At 37.5% G+C, this 23,189-nt stretch overlaps 2 protein-coding genes across 2 annotated transcripts; both read left to right on the forward strand.

The window, feature by feature from the left end:
• Positions 1-3,658: 3,658 nt before the first annotated feature.
• Positions 3,659-4,588, forward strand: LOC139017937 (putative olfactory receptor 5AK3). The gene has a single exon (XM_070426551.1). The coding sequence runs from the start codon at positions 3,659-3,661 to the stop codon at positions 4,586-4,588; it is 930 nt and encodes a 309-aa protein (XP_070282652.1).
• An 11,380-nt stretch (positions 4,589-15,968) lies between these two features.
• LOC139017938 (putative olfactory receptor 5AK3) lies at positions 15,969-16,898 on the forward strand. The gene has a single exon (XM_070426552.1). It carries the CDS (start codon positions 15,969-15,971, stop codon positions 16,896-16,898), a length of 930 nt encoding a protein of 309 aa, XP_070282653.1.
• The last annotated feature ends 6,291 nt before the right edge of the window (positions 16,899-23,189 follow it).

Genomic DNA, 23,189 nt, shown 5'->3' on the forward strand with positions numbered 1-23,189 from the left:
TCTGAGTAGTCATCACTGTAAAGTAGAAGGGGTAGATTTCTCTATCAGAGATCATACCTTTCATTTACATACATTCATTTATTTATTCCACGAAGATTTGGATGCGAACTAGTTCCGGACACCATGCTAGGCATGGCCTACCTACACAAATACTAATAAGTATGCTTGCCTTCAAGGAGCTCACCATGCCAAGAAACAACTGATTCAAATTCATATTAGACCATGGGATAATGGTTAGACATATGCCCATAGGCTATGGGAAGAAAAGGGAAAAGATCTAAGTCACAGGGGGTGGGGAGAGAATGATGCCCATTTCTCTGAACCAAGAGTCAAAGGATGAGTACATGCATATGCATTTGGTCTACAATACCACTGAGGCAGCCACATCTGGCTCATTAGCCCTATTTTAAAGATGAAGAAACCGAGATTTGGAGTAAGCGGAAGATCCAGTGTGCAAAATCTAAGATCTGCCCCTGGTTGGCGATATGGTCCCTAAGCTTGTGGAATTAAAAAAGGCAAAATGTCCCTAAAGGACAGAAACTTGAAAAAAAAATTGTTTTTGCTAATGGTCTCAACTGGGACACTCAATACTGCACACTCAGCTCAGCCCCAGTGTCTGAGATTCTCAAAGGAATAGGTCTTAATCCCACAGCCCTCAAAAATAAATCCCCCATTTATAACCAAAACAAAAACATCACCTTGAAGCCAATGTAGAAAGAGATATTGTACCGTAAATATTACTTTGTTAGAAATGTAACTCTTGGTATATTTTTCTAAGCAGACATTCACCATAGTGTCTGGAAGGACAATCCGTGCCTGGAAGATGGAAAAATACACCAGGAATTTTATCTTTGGTTCTTTGCAGACTTCAGAAAATCCTCCTCCAGAAACTCAAAAGTGGAAACAGTAGCAGGAGCTGCTGAAGGGTGAGTGGGGAGCACTTTGGACATTCAACAATGTCCTAAAACAGTGGTCGGCAAACTGCGACTCACGAGCCACATGCGGCACTCTGGTGCCTCGAGTATGGCCACGAAGTTTCAATCGCACTGTATGTGCGCGCCCGCACGAGGTATTTTGTGGAAGAGCCACACTCAAGGGGCCACAGTTTGCAGACCACTGTCCTAAAACAATGTCTCAGATATTGCCAATGCTCAGTAAAGGTTTTGCAACTTAAAGTATTCATCTCAGTTACCAGCTAACACTTTGGGAAAGGGAGAAGTCAGGTCTAGACTCAGGATTTACTTTGCTTAAGAATATCTTTGAGTAGACAGACCGGTGGTGGCCAGGGGTCAGAGGGTGAGGAAAATAAGATCTTGGTCAAAGGATACAAACTTCCAATAATAAGATGTATAAGTTCTGGGATCTAATGTACAGCATGGTGACTATAATTAACAACACTGTATTGTGTACTTGAAAGTTGCTGTAAGAGTTTAAATGTTCTTATCATAACAATAACTGTGTTAGGTGAAGGTTGTAATAACAAACTTTAACATGGTAAACATTTTGCAATAGATCCATGTATCAAATTATCACATTGCACACCTTATACTTACACAATGTTACATGTCACTTACATCTCAATATGAAAGCTGGGGGGAAATCGAATATATCTGAAAGAGACATAGGAAAAGTCTGTTGTGATTTAATAGAGAAAATGCTGCTAATTAGAGCAACACTCCCGAAATGTATATCATGTAAGTCCCTATTGTGTCTTGCCCTTACCTCGTTCAAAGTACTTTCTCTGCTTGGAGTTGCCTTCCCTGGCTATACAGAGCTCCAATTTATATAATCCCAAGCATATTCCTAGGCCCAATTTTAACGTTACTTATTTCAAGGAAGGTTTCTCTGGCAAGGTTCTTCTAACAATATGAGATCTTTCCTCTAAAGCCAAACAGCATTTGGTCTGTATCTCCCTTTGCACACTATTCACTCTGATTTTGTCACAGAGAATCACTATAACAATTGAACTTGAGGACTATGGATATAACTAATTCACTGTTTTAGACCATAAGTCTCTGAACATTGTTTTTAACACCCGAGATGCTCAATTTATTTTTTTCCTTTGGACTTAATTTATCTCTTTTAATTCCTAAAATAGTACTACTCTTGTTTCTTTAATGTCTTATCAAGAAGGTAAGGCTTTGAGTTACTAAACCTGGCAGCATTTTGACTTTCTGAGAGATGGTATGTCTGTAACTTGTGCTTAACAACAATCTAAGGGTGTAAAATACATACAAAAATAGTTAACAATTATAAAAAGGCACATGAAATATAAATAAACACATGCAACAAATAGCTATGGATATAAAATGCCACTAATACCATTGAAGTCCTGGTATTATATGTAATGTCACCAGTCAGTCAATAGCTCTTTTCCTCAGCATTATGTTTCTAAGTTTTGGGCTAAGAAATGTAGTTCTTGTAATTTATTTTTCCTAATGCATAATATTCTATTGTTTTCTATACCATTATTTATTTAACCACTCGTTGTTTAATTTCTTTTCAATTTTTGTCTAGTATGTAATCACATGGCTCAATTTATAATTTTAAAATCCAATTTGACAATCTTTGAATTTTAATGATGAGTTTAGTCCATTTATATTTATTTTCCTTACTAATTTATTTGGGTTTATTTATGCCTTCTTAGGTGATTTCTATTTATCTTGATATTTTCTATTATTTATTTCATCTCCTCTACTGTGTTAATCTGGATTGGTTGATTTTAAAATTTCATTTATTCTTCTAAACCTAAAAAATTCAGTTTTATCTTTTGTAATTATTGAAAATATATACATATTAGTAAACGTCTAAGGACAAGAATTTTAGAACTCGATAAACCTAATGAACCCTCCAACCGAACATATTAGTTTTTGCTGATATGTTTAGTTTATCACTTCCCCATGGACAATATTATTATTATTATTTTGTACTCTATTTATTCCTGTTTTTCCATATGTTTCCCAAAGTCTGCACTCATTTCTTTTTGCTTCTGAGACTTCCTTCAGAGTGTATTCCTCTTTTCTGAATAACAGTCTTTAGAAGCATCTTCAGTGCACAACTCTTGATGGTAAACTCTCTTCATTGTATGAAAACATCTTTATAATCTATGTTTTCCATTAGATTTTTAAATATAAAACCTTCATAACAATTAAAAATATAGTACCAGGAATTCTGGTATACACTTCACCTAGATTAACCAATTCTTTTTCTGTTCATTTTGCTTTATCTCCACATGGACAAATTTCAAGAGTTTGAATCGGGATTAAACTGATAAATGACTGAGAAAAACTATAGGTTGTTGAAAGGGTTCAAAGTCCTGTTTTAACATTGCTTTACAATATTAAGTGTAGATATCTGTTTAATTCGGTAAAAACATGTTTTAATCTATGTTTCTTAGAATCACACATATTAGAGGTCCGTCTTCTATGAAATCTTTAGAAAATGAATGTATGGCTCAGATATCATTTTATTGGGGTGGTTCATTCTTGAGAAAATAGAGGAACTATTTACTAAGCAATAAATCCTATTGTGAATGTTTGCCTGAAAATCCAATACAAAAAAAAAAAAATGTGACATGAAATGCAAGAGGCTTTCTTCTTTCAATAAGTCCTAAACATGTCCCTTCTTTTCTTTATTCTCCTCTTGGTCCTTTCTAGCCATGACACAAGAAAATAGCACTGAAGTGACTGAGTTCTTTCTTCTGGGATTTGGTGCCCAACACAAGTTTCGGTATGCTCTCTTCGTTGTATTTCTGGTCATCTATGTGACCTCTATGGTGGGTAATATCGGAATGATTCTGCTCATCAAGACAGATTCCAGACTTCGAACACCCATGTACTTCTTCCTACAACATTTGGCTTTCGTTGATATCTGCTATACCTCTGCTATCACTCCCAAGATGCTGCAGAACTTCATAGTAGAAAATATATCAATATCATTCAGGGGCTGTGTTATGCAATTATTGGTTTACGCAACATTCGCCACCAGTGACTGTTACCTCCTGGCGGCTATGGCAGTGGACCGTTATGTGGCCATCTGTAACCCACTTCACTATCCCATTGTCATGTCCCGAAGAGTCTACATCCATTTGGTAGCTGGCTCATACGTCATGGGCTCCCTAAATGCTTCTGTGCACACAGGTTTTACATTTTCATTGTCCTTCTGCAAGTCCAATGCCATCAATCACTTTTTTTGTGATGTTCCACCAATCCTCGCCCTTTCATGCTCCAACACTGACATCAACATTAGGCTACTCGCGGTCTTTGTGGGATTTAACTTGATGTCCACTGTGCTGGTTGTCATCTTTTCCTACATCTCCATCATGGTTGCCATCCTAAAGATGTCTTCTACCACAGGGAGGAAAAAAGCCTTCTCCACATGTGCCTCCCACTTGACAACAGTCACCATTTTCTATGGGACCCTATCATACATGTACCTACAGCCTCATTCTAGCAATTTCCAGGAGAATATGAAAGTGGCTTCTATATGTTATGGCATTATGATTCCCATGTTGAACCCCCTGATCTATAGTTTGAGGAATAAGGAAGTAAAGGAAGCTCTAAAAGTGATGGGGAAAAAGTTCCTCTAGATTGGACCCCAATTCAGCACATCAAGACATCCAGTAGAGATGTTTGACCACCATGTAATGTTTCTGAAATTGGAAACACATTCACAACTTAAAACAATGCTACCTCTTTCAATAGATAAGTTCTTAGAATATGGAAAATATCTAAACATCTCATGGGACTAATTTTCCCTTAAGTATAGTTTTAGAAACATATTTCATACTACCCATGAAGAAGGGCTTTATTTAAATTATTTAAAATATTAAGAAGTGTGTATGGACTTTGCAAAATACTTAGTTATTTCAAATATTTTGGCTATGTTCTTAAAGACCAGAAAATTCCAATGCTGTATATAATTAATTTTAAAACTCAAGTTCATTATTCCCCATTCATTTTAACAAGTTCTCTAACTTGTCTACAAAGAGGCTTCACATATGTTCTGTCCCAATTATTGCATAAATCCAAATATAAAATAAACTGATTTGAAAACACCATATGTGTTAGGCTATTATGCTTTCTACCTAATAATCCCCTATTAGTTACATTCTCTAGTACTTGAAAACACATTTTTATATGATGTTATGATTTATTTTTTATATTAGTTGCCCACTTTATTCTTAATGTATCTCTTTCTTGCATAAAGTAGGAAACTTCTAGAAACACTTTTGATATCTGTCTCCATTAGAGGTAGAAAATCTAGAATGGCCCTAGCTGGTTTGGCTCAGTGGATAGAGCATCAGCCTATGGACTGAAGGGTCTAGGGTTCAATTCCGGTCAAAGGCACATGCCCAGGTTTCAGACTCAATCCCCAGTAGGGGGCATGCAGGAGGCAGCCAATCAATGATTCCCTCCCATCACTGATGTTTCTATCTCTCTCTTCCTCACTAAAATCAATAAAAATATATTTTTAAAAAATCTAGAATGTAAATAGATCTAAAAACTTAAACAATGGTCATTCATTTATGAAAGGCATGCCTGATCACTTTAGTCCAAATGAATAACTTTAAACTATAGGAATTTAATGAAAAGTTGAAGGGAAGCAAAGAGCCCATTGAATCAGGAAGATAGACTGTTGATTTTAAAAAAAAAAAAAGCTTTAGTTGATAGGTTGAAGGTAAATGATGGAAACTCCCACATGAATCTCGAGATGCCATGCTAGCAAGACGAAAGAGAAAGCTTCACTTTAAATAACACCAGCCAGTGTAATGCACTGATGAGAACAATGTACTGTTAAATAACAGCATAGGAGAATTGGGCAAGAGATGAAGATATGTTTTTTCAAATATGCTATCCTACTTAAATTCTAAGAGAAGATAAATAATTTGAAGTCAGTGTAAGATTACCAGAATCTCCCCAGCAAAGACTCTCTTTCTAAAGGAAGATATCTTCTGTCCAAGGAAGGTCCAATTATCTCAAAGATCAGGCCCAGGGACAATAGCTGGGGGGTCATCATAAGGTAGACAGAGGATATCCTGAGGCCCTAGAGGGAGAAATTGGAGACTAATGGTGACTATAGTTGAAACTCTATATCATATGTTTGAAATTTGCTCAAAGGGTAAATTTTAAGCACTGTCACCATAAAGGAAGGAAGGAGAAAAGGAAGAAAGGAAGGAAGGAAGGAAGGAAGGAAGGAAGGAAGGAAGGAAGGAAGGAAGGAAGGAAGGAAGGAAGAAAGGAAAGAAGGAAATGGTGACTCTGTAAGGTGAGGGATATGTTAATGAGCTTCATTGTGGTGATCCCTCCACAATGTATACTTATATCTAAACATCAACTTGTATACCTTAAAGATATATAAATTTTGTCAATTGTATCTCATAGCTGGAGGGGAAAAATAATAAAACAGAGGAAAATTTAGTACAAGTTAGGAACTCTATCTGGCTAATTGGAAATAGGGCACAAAGTGGAGTGTCACATTAGTATTCCGCATTCAATACTGAGATGAAAGAAATCCCAAAAGGAAATAAACTCTGTGACAAATGGACAATAGGAGTGAAATTTCTGAGACATATGTGAAGGAAGAAACAGATGATTTGGGTTTGTTATCACGTCTGCAAGAGACAATCTTCCTTTCTGACATCATAGAGAGAAGTAATGGCCTGATGTTGCATAATCGTACATTGTTTCATAAATCAACAGCTACAGTTTAGGCCAGTGGTCAGCAAACCGCGGCTCGCGAGCCACATGCGGCTCTTTGGCCCCTTGAGTGTGGCTCTTTCACAAAATACCACGTGTGGGCACGCACGATTGAAACTTCGTGGCCCATGCGCAGAGGTTGGTTTTCAGCCTGGGCGAGTCTATTTTGAAGAATCATGCACGAGTTGAGGATGGGAGAGTTGGAAGGGGTTGACCTCAGCAAATGTACCTCAATCAAATTGAGGACGTTTTTAGCAAAGGCCAGCTTAGGAGTACCCTAATTAAGTTAATAACAATATGCCTACCTATATAGTTTAAGTTTAAAAAATTTGGCTCTCAAAAGAAATTTCAATCGTTGTACTGTTGATATTCCGCTCTGTTGACTAATGAGTTTGCCAACCACTGGTTTAGGCTGTTTGAGCCCAACTTAGACTGATGAGAACAGGGAGATATGGACCCTATTCTTGGCTGAATGAACACTTCACACATCTATTTATTTATTTATTTATTTATTTATTTATTTGCAAATTCAAACATTTATAGAATCACTGGACAGCTACAACTCAATCAGATACCATCTCTAGCACAAGATTTAGGAGGCATCTAACCCCCACCCCCAAAAAAGGGGAGGCCTTTTTCCCAAGGAAAGAAAAGGATATAGATGTAGGATCATTCCCAGCTCAGAATAGCAGCCCAGATGTCTGAGAGAAGCAACTGGAAGAGTAGCTAGAGGCCAACATAGTATAAAGACCAAGCAAATATCCATGATGGTTGAAGCCCAAAGCTCAACCATCAAGAGGACACCTTTCTAAAAAGTAAAATCACTCAAGAATAAAAATGAATAAACTATTGATACTCATAACAAACAAGTTGAATAAATACCCAGGGAAGTATGCTGACTGAAAAATGTCAATCCCAAAAGTTATATATTGTATGATTTCATTTATACAACATGAAATGATGATATTTTAGAAATGGAGGGTTGCTCAATGATTACCTGAGTTTAGGTATGGAGTGAGGTAGGGATGAGGGGTGGAGGAGGAAAAGGATGTGGTTGGGATGGTTATAAAATGGCAATACAAGGTACTCCTATAGTTTTGGTGGTGGGAGCTATTCAGTATTTTTACTGTGGTCATGAACACAGGAACCTACACAGGTGATGAAATTTTATAGAACTTAACACAAACACACACACAAATGAGTATATAAGTAAAGCTGGAGAAATCTGAGTAATATCAATAGATTGCATTAATGTCAATATCCTGTTTGTGATATCATACTATACTTTTGCAAAATGTTATCATTGGGGGTGTATTCACTTTCCATTGCTGCTGTAACAAATTTAGTAGCTTAAAACAACATGAATCTGTTATCTTACAGTTCTGGAAGACAGCATCCAAAAAGGGTCTCTATATCAAGATGTCAGAAGGGCTATGTACCTTTGGGAAAATTCTAGGGAGGAAATCTACTCTCTTGATTTTCTGGGGGTTCTAGGGAAGAATCCATTTCCTTTATTTTTTAGCTCCTAGAAGCTACCTATCTTCCTTGGTTTATAGCCTACATCTTTATCTTCAAATCCAACATCACAGCACCATCAAATTTCTCTGTGACCCTCACTCTTCTGCTTTCCTCTTCTAATGCTAAGGACTCTTGTAAAATCCAGAGTGGTCTCTCCATCTCAAGTTCTGCTGATTAGCAACCTTAGTTCCTCTTTGCCATGCAATCTAACATGCTCACAGATTCCAGGGATTTGGATATGGACATTTGGGGGGAACTACTCACAGGAGGAATCTTGGAAAAGTATACAAGGGATCTCTCTAGTTTATTTCTTACAACTTTACATGAAGTTACAATCATCTCAATAAAAAATTTTATTGAAAATACATTTAGTGGAAATGTTTGTTAATCTGTGCTACAGTTAAACTGATTTTCAACTGTGTTGATCTTCATCTTTTGTACAAACATATCTTCCACCATCCTGGGCTTACCTTGTGCTACAAAGGAAGAAAAAAGGACTCCCCCATAGATGTCTTCCGCCTAACAGCTCTCAGTTTTCTTTGAGGCCTTCTCTTACATGTACTTACAGTATGGATCTAATGAGTTTCCAGAATAGAAAAATGCAACATCAATATTTTGTGGCATTATAATTCTCATGTTAAATCTTCTTATCTACCACCTATGAAATGAGGAAGTAAAAGAAGCTCTACAATCAATAAGGAATAAATTCGTCTTGCTTGGGCATCATTTGCTAACATTGAGTGCCAGAAGTATCTAAGTGGTGAGTGTTCTGTGACATTTGCTGATATCACATTGACCATAGCAAGTCACACAACCAACCTAGTTTAAAAGAGTTGGAGTAATTGACTCCACTGCTTGTCGGAAAGATCTGTAGCATCACATTATAATGGTGTGGATGCATTGAAGGAAAGAATTTGTGGCCATTTTTATAATTGAGCACACCATGTTCCTGCCCAGAGTAAATTGTTTTAAGTAACACCCTAATCAGGATATGATTCATACTGCTGTAAGTGTATATATGAGAAACTCTCAAATTTAATCTTCACAAACACAATGATAATTTGTATTTTGCTCGTTATTGTAAAATCAGCACCTATTAATTGTCAGGACTATATTACATCCTCATTAAATGCTTGCTGAATGAATGAACAGAGAATGCACACAGAAAACTTGATTGTGGTCACTACAATAAAAACAACTACCAGCTACAGCCCAGTACAACTAACTGTTCTTATAGCAGCTCATGTTTTATAGGGGCTTTTTAGGTCCAGCAACTGTCTCTAAGACATTATGATAGATGCTTAACTCTTCAACCAAAATTTGAAATCAAAGGTTAGCAAAGATGGCTGACTTTATAGAAAATATTAGTCTAAAACAAGGTGGGGTCGCGGGGGGGGCGGGGTCGGATATAGCACCAATCATAAAAGATTCCAATAAGAATAACACGGAGAAGAAAGCACCTACAGAAGCTGAAAGGCAAAGAATCTATACACCATCCCTTATGTGTGTTCACCAACAGTGGCAAAACTTACTTGTTTTTTTCATCCACTGTCCATTCTCCTCTTATTCCATTCTAAAAAAGGTTCCAGTGCAATGTGGAAAGTAATGTAAGGCACAACTGGAAGAAGCTGTCTTTATCCAAGGATGATTTTTTAAATTATATATACATTTTTAGAAAAAAGAATCAAGAGTAGTTTTTTATTTAAATAAATAAATAAACAATAGTTAAGGTGATAATATAAAATATGCCCAAATAGTAGTAACTCTCTTTGTCACACTAGGGACCATCTGCCCTTCAATTTATATTCGCTTTGGATTTCTTTTCTTTTTTTTAAGAGAGGATGCTTTTTGCTGGTTATGGTGCTAAGATCCATTTTCTAGACCAAAACACAGATTCTTAGACCTATAAAAAGATGCTCAACCTAATCCAAAACCAGGGAAATTTTAAAATGAATTACTCTTTAAGAAAGCAACACACACACACACAGTCCCTAATGACAGTAACATAAATTAAATGTATCCTCTCTAGGAAGTTTAAATGTTCTTCAGCAGAAAATAACTACTGAACATTGTTTATTCTAATCCCATCTCAGTCCCAGGAACTTCAGATTCTCAAGGGAGCAAGTCTTGATCCCTTAGGCCCCAGCTATAAACTCCCCCAATTAGAAGGAAACACACAGAAAGACCTTGGTGGGGAGTCAGCCTGCACCAGTTGCAGAAAGAGAATCTGGAGGCAACTCTGATGTAAGTTAACTGCAGCCATGTATCATCCCAGCGTGTGCAGGAAATGGGGGAGCAACTGGGTCAGAGGCCAAGTTCTAACAAGTTCCACCACAAGACCAGGAATTATCACTTTATCCCTGGTGACATAATGGAAATGGAGCGAGGGAACTAAATTGGCTGAGTGTTGCCTGGGAAGGATATGAATGAACACATGATTGAAAGATTGGATGGATGGATGGATGGATGGATGGATGGATGGATGGATGGATGGATGGATATTATGTGTCTTTAGTGTATTATTTGCATGAGTTATCATGACCAATTTTGAGTGCCCGCGCAATGCCTGGCCCTGTGCCGGAAAGTTTACATAAATCACCTCACTTTGTCATATCATTACAAAGCAGACTTTGCTTCTTCCTCTTCCTTTTTAAAACAATTAAGCTACTTTAAAAGAAAAGGCAAAGAAGTTTATAAGTTTAAGGTATTCTCTCCCCATTCCCATACCCAAGGATAACCATTTCATAGATAAAGAAAATGAGAAAAAGAGAGCATGGGAGTGAAAGTTTTAACCCATTAAAAGAGTCCACATTTAATGCATCATTCTGCAACTTACTTTGCTCATTTGACAATATGACATGTGCTCCTTTCCATACAAGTATTATCTCATTCTTTTTGGAGTATGTATTGATCCATAATAAGAACCTACTCTGATTTATTTAACTCTGTTTACAAAATCCTGCTATTGCAAATAGTGTTACAATGACAGTCATTACCTTCTAAGTGATTCTGTGATCCCATTTTATAGAGATGGAACTGAGGCCAAAAGGAAGTACATCCTTTGTTTCTATGAAGTGATGGGACCGTTATTCAAGTTCAGGTCAGTCTGTGTCCTTCCCAATGCACAATGCTTAATATAAATAAAGCTTCAGAAGCACCGGGTTCAAGCTAAGTTAAGCATGTTCAACATACTTGGGCACTTGGCGAGCATGCTTCTGTGTGTGTGTGTGTGTGTGTGTGTGTGTGTGTGTGTGTGTGTGGTGTCCCTTGTACTGGTTTTCCATAGCGCTTGAAAAAGGAATCCCAATATGTCATTTTATTTCAATTCAAAATTATTAAATTGATATGGCAAATGTCATTACCCTATCCAGGTCCTAGTTTAAGTGAACCCATGGCCAATTCTAGCTTTCTCTGACAAGTGCTTTTACCTACTGGATGGAAGCCTCCTTGAAAAGACTTAATGTAATCTATTTTAATTTGCAAATTGTCCTGAAGAGGAAACTGCACAAATGTGTTGGCCCTTAGCCTCACCAAATGTTGCATTAAACAGAATGTGTCTTCTTTCATCACCACAAAGTTATCACAGGGTATTTCTTGTTCATTTCTCAAGATATTTGAAAGAACCAGATTGTGTACATCAACCACAGGTTTGATTTGCTGTATTTCCCATCACTAAAGGCATATCCTTCTCTAAAACTGACCATCTTGTCCATGGAGCTACTGCTCCGCCTGGCATTTCTGACATCAGAATAAAGGAGCCCTCGACTGATGGACTGATGATGTGGTTTTTTTCTTGGTGAGGAATTTCTGTTATTACACAACATTTCAGGTGTATAAAAACACACTTAAAATAATGTAACCACCACTCATCTCACTTCTGCAACTTGATTTTTATTACTTAGCATTTCATTTGAGATATTGATTCACATATCTTACAACACCAATTGACTGACTTTTCAGTGATTTGTTGATATTTTTCTATAATGAGTCATTAACATTCTTGTGTGTGTATATCTATGGTCATACATATACTTATATGTATGTGTCATTATTTACATGGTGAAATTTTTTCTAGTATATGGACCTATAATGGAAATTCTGGAGGCATATAGTCAATTTTACTAATTATTCCAAATTTGATTCCAACATGACTGCTAATATGTGACCCTACAATCTCACCAAAACTTTACATTTTATACTGAGTAAAAAATTATATTTCAATACAGTATTAATATACAATTACCTGATTGCTAGTGAGTTGTGTACATTTCCACATTTCTATTGGCTATTTAGGTTTTCTCTTCTATAATTATCCTGATCCTATCTTTTATGAATTTTTCTCTTGGGGTAACTTATAGAAATTATTTCTATATACTGGCTACTGATTCATTGACATTTATATGTGTTGCAATAAATTTATCAGAGTAAATTTCCAGTCAACATTCAGTATTTTTTAATGTAATGTTTGTGTTTTAAATTTAGGTATAGTTGAATTTTCAGTGTTTTATGTTTTGTGTATTCATGTTTTGTTTAGACATTTTTGCCTATCTAAGTCATATATATTCTTCTGTTTTACTCTCAAAGTCTTACAATTTAAATGTTTAATCCATTTAGAATTGGTTTTTGTAAAATGTAAAGTAGGAGTACAATATTATAATTTCATATGGTTAGGCATTTATAGCACCACAGCTTAATGGACCATAATTCACTGATGTGCATTTACTGTGTTCAGACATTAAGCTTCTATAGATTTGTGGGTCTTTTTATAATTTCTTTTTCTCGGTTGTATTGATCAATGTGTCTTCCCTCACACTAATACCACATAGTATCAGCATTACTTCTTTATGGTAACTTCCGATATCTGGTAGGACAAGTTCTCACCTTGTTTTCCTTTAAAATTCTCTCAATTATTTTAGCTCTTTTCTCCTCCATATACACTTTGTAGGTTTGTGAAGGTGCACATAAAATTCTTTCAAGCATTTGATTGAAATGACCTTGAATTTATATATTAAATTGGAAAGAAACATAAAGTGTATACAACTTGGTCTTGATTGCAGATGGAAAATACCTTTTCTCCTGCTTCTGATGATTCTTTCTTGCAAAGAGACCTAAATTTGTGTCATTTGAGGCACCCTCTACCCATTTTATTTCCTCAGTTCCCAGCAAGGTGGAGTAAACATGGCAGACTGGCAAACCTGAGAACAACCTGGCATGCTCTGCTCTGCCCTTTCCCTCTTGGGATTAGCCAGCCTGCTGAAGCCGATGTTACTCTGCATTCCAGAGGCACTTCCCCAAAATGTGCAAGAAGTCTCCCCGGGCACTGCCACCAAAACTAGGTGAATAAGCCTGTCTAGTTATATTGTTCACTGACAGCAAGAAACTTGACTAAGTAAATCTTCCCCCAAGTGGCTGAACGTGATAGTATGGTCTCCATATAGACACTATCTTTATTCCTCGACTTGTTCAAATCCTGAGAAAGAGGTGAATAGCTGTTCACTGGAAACTCCTTTGAGGCCCCAGCAATCATTTCTTTCATACAGGGATGGATTTGATTGTGGATGTGTATTTTTAAGCTATTTGCATCTATATTCACAAGTGACATTGGTTTCTATTTTCTTTTCTCAAATTTTACTTACTTTGTTGTCAAGATTGCATTAGCCCCACAAAATGAATTGGGAACAGTCTCTTTTGCCAGTTATGGGAAAAGATTGTATATTAGAATTAGTTGTTCCATAAATGTTTGGTAAAATTTTCCCATAGTACAGTTGAGCCAAGTATTGTGTGAGTAAGCTTTAAAATAACAAGTCAAATCACTTAATGGTTTTTAAAATATTTAAATATTTTGCACACACAGAGTCACACACATAGACACACACACACACACACACACACACACACACAGACTACTCTCTTTGTGCTGTTAGCCTGCTTTCTTTTTTTTTTAAAAAAAAGTAAATATTGAGAAACATAGTAATATTTTTCAAATTATGTACATGATATGAAGTGTTCACAGTGCAAGAATTACAATGTGTCTGCAATCCAGTATAGAAAGGAAAATTTTTATTATTGCTTTTTAGTCTCCTGGGGTAATAAACAAGGGAATGGAATGAACTTCATTCCATTTTTTTTTTTTTCAAAAAAAATCTATAATAAAGCAAAAATGATGAATTATTAGTTCAAATTTAAGGTTTTCAGTTCCATAAAGCATATTATAGACAAAATTAACAGATGATAGACTGTAAGAAACTCTTTCTCATGTTAACAGGTAACAAGAAATTCAAATCTGGAATAAAGATTAAAATCTGGGACAAAGAACATCTAAAAAGAAACTTAGCCCTGGCTGGTTTGGCTCAGTGAATATAGCGTCAGCCTGTGGACCAAAGGGTCCCAGGTTCAATTTCGGTCAAGGGCACATACCTCGGTTGCTAGGCTCCTCCCTGGCCCCAGCCCTGGTTAGGGCTCCTGCAGGAGGCAACCAATCAATGTGTTTCTTTCACATCTATATTTCTCTGTCTTTCCCTCTTGCTCTTCCACTCTCTCTCTAAAAATCAATTGAAAAATATCATCAGGTGAGAATTTAAAATATATAATAATAAAATAAGAGGCAACTTACAGAAACATTGACCAAAAATGTGAACAGGCAATTGACAAAAAATAGAATCCCAATATTCTAAGAAGAATACTAGATAATGGTCAAGTCCTCTTACAATTAAGGGAGAAAAACTTATAAAAATGAGATATTATTTTAAGAAAATGTTCACAGGAATTTAGGAGATAGGAACCTCCTCACCCCCATGTATGATTAGTAGGAGTTCATACTTGGTGCATACATTATGGGAAATGGTCTAAGAAAACTTCGTTAAGTTAAATGTGTGCATACCCTCAGACCCAAAAATTTTGTTTCTAGGATTATACTATAGAAAAATTTTCACACTGAGGTATTTGCAGTGCCGACAAGTTGTAGGCAATCTGTTGTCCATCACTAGGAAAGCACATAGGTAAATTATAATGGATGGACATCATACAGCATGTTGCTCAATGTGTAGTCCATGAACCAGCACCAGTCTTAAGACTCTCTGTTTCCACTCTATGATGAAATAAGTATAGAAAATGAGTTTGCACATTTAAAACTATTATAGGATTTTTAATAATGCTGAGACCTTTTTGAAGCTTTTTACAAAATATTGGTCCAAAACAGACAGAAAGTGTTAAAAAGAAAATGATCCTTTGCCATAAAAACTTTGATAACACATCCATAAAGGATTCCATGTGTCCATGAATGCTTGATTGCAGAAAAGAGTCACTAAGAAGGAGAAAAAGATAAAATCAGACTATAGAAATAAGTTGGAACTTGACAGGTGTATCAAGATCTCAGATGCAATGATTAGTATTTAGGCACATTGAAAAAATAGTGAGGGCATAAAAGAAAATATAATTAAATACAAGTATGTTTTGTATGTTCTAGAATTGACATATTTATGAAATGCCAATCAATTTACACCCTGGGAATACAGCTATTGGTCCATGGCAATTTCTCCCAACTGCAGATGAAATTATCTCAATCAGGTGTCAAAGTTCAGCCTTTAAAATGTAAGTCAATTATGTCATAGAAAATATTCTCTGACCCCACTATGAGGCCAAATTATTATACCATTTGCAATTATAGAATTAATTCAAGGATCACAATGATCTTAGCTTTCTCTGCGTTTCTTTCTATGTATCTTTTCAGGTGATACCTAGTCTTTGTTAGTCATGGAACAAAACAATGGCACTCAGGTGACTGAATTCATTCTTCTGGGATTTGCTGGGCAGCACACGTCTTGGCATATCCTCTTCATAGTATTTCTTGTGATTTATGTGACCACCCTCGTGGGTAACACTGGGATGATCCTACTCATCAAGACTAATTCCTGCCTTCACACCCCCATGTACTTTTTCCTCCAACACTTGGCCTTTGTTGATCTCTGCTACACTTCTGCTATCACTCCCAAGATGTTGCAAAACTTTTTAGAAACAGAACAATCCATCTCATTCATAGGATGTATGGTGCAATTACTAGTCTATGGTACTTTTGCAACAAGCGACTGCTATATCCTTGCTGCAATGGCAGTGGACCGTTATGTGGCCATCTGTAACCCACTCCACTATCCAGTAGTCATGACCCAGAGAGTCTGCATTCAACTGTTAGTTGGCTCATACCTCATGGGTTTCCTAAATGCCTCCGTAAATACAAGTCTTACTTTCTCACTGAACTTTTGCAAATCCAATAAAATTAACCACTTTTTCTGTGATGAACCCCCAATTCTTGCTCTCTCATGCTCCAACATTGATTTAAACATCATGTTCCTGACCGTCTTTGTGGGGTTTAACTTGATGTTCACCGTGTCGGTCGTCATCTTCTCATACCTATATATCCTGGCTGCCATCCTGAAGATATCTTCTGCTGCAGGGAGAAGAAAAGCCTTCTCCACCTGTGCCTCCCACCTGACAGCAGTCACCATTTTCTATGGGACCCTCTCTTACATGTATCTGCACCATGGGTCCCAGGAGTCTCGAGAACAAGAAAAAATGGCTTCTGTGTTTTACGGCATTGTGATCCCCATGTTAAACCCGCTCATCTACAGCCTGAGAAACCAAGATGTGAAGGGAGCTCTGAAAGGGATTGGAAAGAAGTGCCTCTAGTTTGATCCTCAATTTCTAATTCTCTGTGCTTGGAAACAACAAGACCAGTAGTGCTAATTTTTAAGAAATGAAAACAAAAAAGTCAAGCAACATGGAAAAGTTGCTCATTTTTACTAAGACTAAGCTGCAAATTAAAGTCATGATGAGATAACCGCTTTCTATCAACATGTCTGGCAAAAACTGCCAAAGAAATGATAACACCTATTAAATGCTGTGATGTAAGGAAAATTATGCTCTCACATACTGTTAATAGAAAATTGAAGTGTTACTTCACATTAGAAGGAATCTGGCAATATCTTTTTAAGAAATAATCTTTTTTATTATTCTTTTCATTTTTTAAGTGAAACATATGCACAAAGTATAGGTGTGCATAACAAAAGCTAATTTTGTGAATTAGTAATACAATTATATATAACTAGAGGCCTGGTGCATGAAAATTCATGTACTGGGGGGGAGGGGTCCCTCAGCTCGGCCTGTACCCTTTTGCAGTCTGGGGCCCCTGAGAGATGTCTGACTGCTGGCTCAGGCCTGATCTCTAAACCGGCAGTCAGACGTCCTTCTCGCAATAAGCCAGGCTCATGGCTAGAGAGCACAGTGGCAGTGGCAGAAGCCTCTCCCGCCTCCGCTTAAAAATAATCTTTAACTCAGAATTCCAGCCTTGCAAATTGATCTGTACAATAGAGTTCTAGTCCATAAGGACATATATTTAAGATGTTTATTATGGTATTATTTAGTAAGGCAAGACCAAAAAAAGTGAATAGTCCTCAATAAGAAAATAAATCTGTATTGTTACCAGTCTACAGTCTGTATCTATTGTTGCATCACAAATTTCCAAAAATGTAGGGGCTTTAAAGCACACACACACACACACACACACACACACATACACACACACACACTCATTATCTTACAGTTTTATGGGGCAGGAATCTACATCCTCTGAGATGCTACAATCAAGGTGTCAATTGGGATGGGAACTCATCTGAAGGCCCAACTGGGGTGGACCTGCTTCCAGCCTCCCTCATGTTATTGGCAGGATTCATCTCCTTGCAGTAGTAGGACTGAGAGTCCTGTTCCCCTGATGGCTCTCAGCAGGGGCTGCTCCCATCACTTAGAGGCAATCCACAATTCTTTGCCACATGGCCCTCTTCATCACCCCTTGTGCATGGCAGCTTACTTCTTCAAAGTTAGAAAGCCGTAGACAACTAATCAGTATATACACCATGTGAAAAATACCCTTCATATTCCCAAATCTTACCAGAACTTCAAACATCACTCTCTCCCTGAAGTTTTTCTACCTCAACATTTGTTTCCCACTAATGTCCTACCCCTGGAAATAATTTCTTCTTCCACTGAAGACTCACAGCACTTCATTTGCATTAATAAACCTTCTTTTTATCACTTCCTATCTAAATTATTTATTTACATAAAAGACCTTCACTATTATCTATAAAGCTCTTGAACTAAATTGTTTTCTATGACCTTTTAACATCTGGTGTAGAGTCTTAGACACAGTGGGTATTCTATTAATACTGAATGGATGAATACATGATGACAAAAAAAACAACAACAATATAGGCAATTTCCCAACTCCAAGTTATGTGAATATGTAGCCTACATGACTGGTATCTAAATACCAATTGTTAAACAGCAGCATTTGAATGACCATGGAACGTTTTTTTAAAGTACCAATAACTATATCTCTGCCCTGGAGATATTGATTCTGTGATATTAGATGGAGCCTAATAGCTATAAGTATCTGAATACGCAGAATGTTGCTTTAATTGCATGTGCCATTAAGAGCACGGGATTTAGAAGCTTTTAGAATGTGATTTACGTCCCAACCCTGCCACTCACCAGCAGTGTTCCTTTGTAAGTGACTGTTAATAGAAAATTGAAGTGTTACATCAAACTTCAGAGGGAAGGCAGGAGGGGGGGTGGTAAGCTTTCAAACCTCGTTTCTCATAATAATACAGAGCTCCTGAGATTTTAAATTTTGTGTTTTAGTAATAGATAAAATAATGAATAGAAATCATAATACCTGACACTAATTAATCTTCAATAAATGTTAATAGTGATAAGAATTCACAAGGATTATTTCAACATGTGTGTGACAGACACTATAAGAATGCCCTCACCACCCAAGTGAGCACGCGCGCACGCGCACACACACACACACACACACACACACACACACAGTCAGTAAGAAATCTCCTAAAGTTTGCAACATGAAAACTTCCTCCTCTGGGAAGCTCCTCTCTCCTTTAGCAGGAAATTACCTAATAAATATTGTTTTCTTTGTTCCTATCTCAGTGCATAGGGCCACAGATGCTCAAGGGAACAGGTACCAATCCCACAGGCCACAGCTCTATACTCTCTTTGTGGAGAAATCATCGGGTGAGCAATCAGTCTCCACTAGCCTGGGAAGGAAATCTAAAGTCAAAGCTCCTGTACGTAAAGCAAACTGCATTTTTCCTATTCAGCTGAGCATCGTTCCAGCATATGAGGACCACAGTGCAGTCCAGAGGCGTACAGCCAATGTGCCAGCATATTGGGTAGAGTGGCCAGGGTTGGATAGAGTGGTCTTATTTCCAACAAAATAAACATGTAAATGAAGAGAGGGAATTATTGATGGTATGGAGAAATTTTTAGAAAATGGCCCTGGCCAAATCGACAAATGACAAAGCGCTGGCAAGGATGTGGAGAAAAAGGAACCCTCGTGCACTGCTGGTGGGAATGCAGACTGGTGCAGCCACTGTGGAAAACAGCATGGAGTTTCCTCAAAAAGTTAAAAATGGAATTCCCATTTGACCCAGTGATCCCACTTCTAGGAATAGATCCCAAGAAACAAGAAACACCAAACAGAAAGGACATATGCACTCCTATGTTCATAGCAGCACAATTTACCATAACTAAGATTTGGAAACAGCCTAAGTGCCCATCAGCAGATGAGTGGATTAAAAAACGGTGGTACATCTATACAATGGAATACTATGCTGCTGTAAAAAGAAAGAACTCTTACCATTCACAACAGCATGGATGGACCTGGAGAGCATTATGCTAAGCGAAATAAGCATAATGACCTCACTCATTTGTAGAATATAATAAACAACATAAAGTGATGAACAAAAATAAATCCAAAGTCAGAGAAGCATTGAACAGACCGTCAAACTTCAGAGGGAAGGTGGCGGGGGGTGGGGGGGGGGGGGGTGGTAAGAGATCAACCAAAGGACTTGTATGCATGCATTTGAGCATAACTGATAGACAAGACAGTAGGGGGGTGAGGGCATGTGGGGGGGGGGGGGGGGGCAGTGGCCGGGAAGAGGTCAATGGGAAAAAAGAAGACATATGTAATACTTTAAACAATAAGGAATTTTTTTTTAAAAAAAGCCGGGTTCTCAGTGCCGCTCCTGCTGCTGTGTGGTCTGCTGCTGCCTCTGGCTCTGCAGCGCGCCGGTGATGGAGCGCCAGGGGCCCAGCGAACTGACAGGCTCTGAGGCGTAGGGACCGGACCCGCAGCTGGCAGTCACCATGGGCTTCACGCGGTTCAGGGGAAAAGTCATACATTTGATTTGGACGCAATGTTTGAACAGACTCGAAGAACAACTGTGGAAAGGAGTCGGAAAACACTGGCGGAACCAGTATTTGGAAGGCTGGGCGGGAGGTGGCTCTCAGAGCTGTATATACCGCTGACTGTTGGCCCAGACAGTGTAGAAAATTGAGACATACAGTGAGTGTGGCTGCTGCCCTTGAATCCCTGCATTCATGAGCTGTATCAGACACTTAATGAAGGCCTTAATTTCCAGACTCTTTGTTTTGATAGCAGGTGATTGCCAATTCTAGATACCACCACCTCAGGGTCGTCGAAGGAGGCTGACTCCACACTGCTTTCTTTGGAACTGCTTCCGATCATTCTTACCCTGGATAGAGTGGAAGGGGCTAGGAATCAGACAGGACTCCTGGGGAAAAATTAATTGAATGTTGTTCTTGTCATTGTTGGTTTTAAAATATTATAGCAGTAATATTTGATATTTGGGAAGTGAGCTTCACATGAAATATTTTTGGCCTCTGGAAGAAAAAAAAGAAGAAGAAGAAAAAACAGAAGACAAGGAAATGGCCCTGGCCATGAGGGCTGACACATCAACCATAATGTTCTCAACGGAACATGAAAAACCTTTACAGAATATAAGCAATAATTAGACAAGGCCACTCCATGACGGAGATGGAGCAAGACCAAGAAAAGGCCACTCTGTGAGTATGTCTGGAACAAAAGAAGGACAAAGACTCTTAACAAGCAAAAGCCTTAGCTAAAATTAGTAGTTACTCCTTTTTTTCTTTTCAATTTCATTAATTTTCTTTTTTATTTCTTTTTTATTTTCTTAATCTTTATTGTCGAAAGTATTACACATGTCCCCTTTTTCCTCCATTGACCTCTCCCAGCCCGCCCCCACCCCAGGCCTTCACCAACCTATTGTCTGTGCCCATGGTTATGCATATATGCATAGGCTAAGCAAAATAAGCAGTCAGAGGAAGATAAGTATCACATGATTTCACTCATATGTGGAATATAATGAGCAACATAAACTGATGAACAAAAATAGATCCAGAGATGTAGAAGCATCGAACAAACTGTCAAACCTCAGAAGGGAGGAAGCGGAGGGTGGGTGGATGGGTGGGAAGAGGTTAACTAGTCACTCCTTCTTTATCCACTTTTATTTTTCTCCCCTCTCAGGTACAGATTGCCAAAATATCCAAGTACTGAATTCCTGATAATGCTCAAAACAGAATTCCCCTTCACTTCCTAAATCCTTCTTAGACTCACCCTGCATAAGCCTTCTCAAGTACCTCTTGTCCAGCACTCTGGTCCCTCTGGGGTGTGCTCTCCCTTGCTGCCTAACTTCATTTGTCTACATATGTGCTCCTAGTGCTCATTGGCTATTGAGCATTGACAGTGTGAATTGTGCCAAGAGCATCTGTTACCTCTCAGAAATCTTACTTGCTTCTTTTTTTTTTTAAATCCTTAGCGGAGGATATTTTTTCCATTGATTTTTAGAAGACAGAGAGAAATACTGATGTGAGAGAAACACATCGATTGGTTGTCTCCTGCTCAAGCCCCAACCAAGGCCTAGGCCGGGGAGGAGCTGCAACCAAGGTACACACCCTTGACCAGAATCAAACCCGGGACACTTAGGTCTGCAGGCCAACGCTCTATCCACTGAGCCAGACCACTAGGGCCACCTTACATGCTTTTATTATTCACTTTTATGTATCCATTATTGTTTCAATACAGCTGTTTTTAAAATTGTAAAAGGAGATTTTTTATGTCCCTTAATCCTACTCACTGTTCTTAAGTTTGTTATATATCCTTCCCAATGGTGTTTCCTTCACATAAACACACACACAATTTTTTAAATTAAAAATCAGTTTACATCCTACATGTTTTTTCTGCAAAATGCTTTTTCAGAATTTCAGCATGTTATTAACATTTTCCCTAATACTATAAATCATCTCATTATTTTAGGTGTTTTCATGGAAATACAAACTATAGATTAACTCCAACTTATTTTAACATTACCCAACATATATCCAAAATTTTTGCTATAAAAACAAAACATTGTATAAAATTTTCTGTGGTTAAGATAAATATTTTCCAATCTTATTTTATCAAAGGTTCAACTGAGGTTGAGAGAAGTTACTTTTCTTGCCCAAGATCACATACTTGTTAAATAGTAGTTCCAAGGTTCAAATTTATATCTAACTTCAAAGCCTATTATTTTCCATTGCAGGTAGTATAAAATAAATCTCCAAAGTGCCTTGGATATAATATAATTTGGACAACTTAAAAACACTTGCAATACTTATACAATTAAAAATATCTTTCAGAACCGTCACTTATTGCCTAGATGGGTGAACCAAGAATGAATTTACTCTCCTGCCTGAAACAAGAAAAAAAAATGAACAAAATAGATGAAACACTAGCTGCAAAACACTATATATCAGACAGTAAAGAACATGATTCCTGAGAGGCAAGAAATAAAACTCATAAATGTCAGATTTGTTTACCAATGGGCTTTCTAGAAGTATATTACTTATTGGTGTGCCTTGTGACTCTCTAAGATAGAAGGCGTGTAGAGCATTTCCCAAATGTGTTGGACCACAGGACACTTTTTAATCTATGTACTTCTTGCTCTATTGTCTTAATTCTAAAATACACATTTCTATTAAGTCTTAATATTTCTGATGTTGGGCTTATTTTAAAATCCACTTGGACATTTAACAAGGCAGTTAAGT

The sequence above is a fragment of the Myotis yumanensis genome, unplaced genomic scaffold, assembly GCF_028538775.1.
Source record: "Myotis yumanensis isolate MYYU_CA2020_CCGP unplaced genomic scaffold, mMyoYum1.0.hap1 SCAF_10, whole genome shotgun sequence".
Classification (NCBI taxonomy): Eukaryota; Metazoa; Chordata; class Mammalia; order Chiroptera; family Vespertilionidae; genus Myotis; species Myotis yumanensis.

What these genes read in the sequence shown, in the direction of transcription:
- LOC139017937 (XM_070426551.1), top strand. Translation starts at nt 3,659, where the DNA reads ATGACACAAGAAAATAGCACTGAAGTGACTGAGTTCTTTCTTCTGGGA.
- LOC139017938 (XM_070426552.1), top strand. Translation starts at nt 15,969, where the DNA reads ATGGAACAAAACAATGGCACTCAGGTGACTGAATTCATTCTTCTGGGA.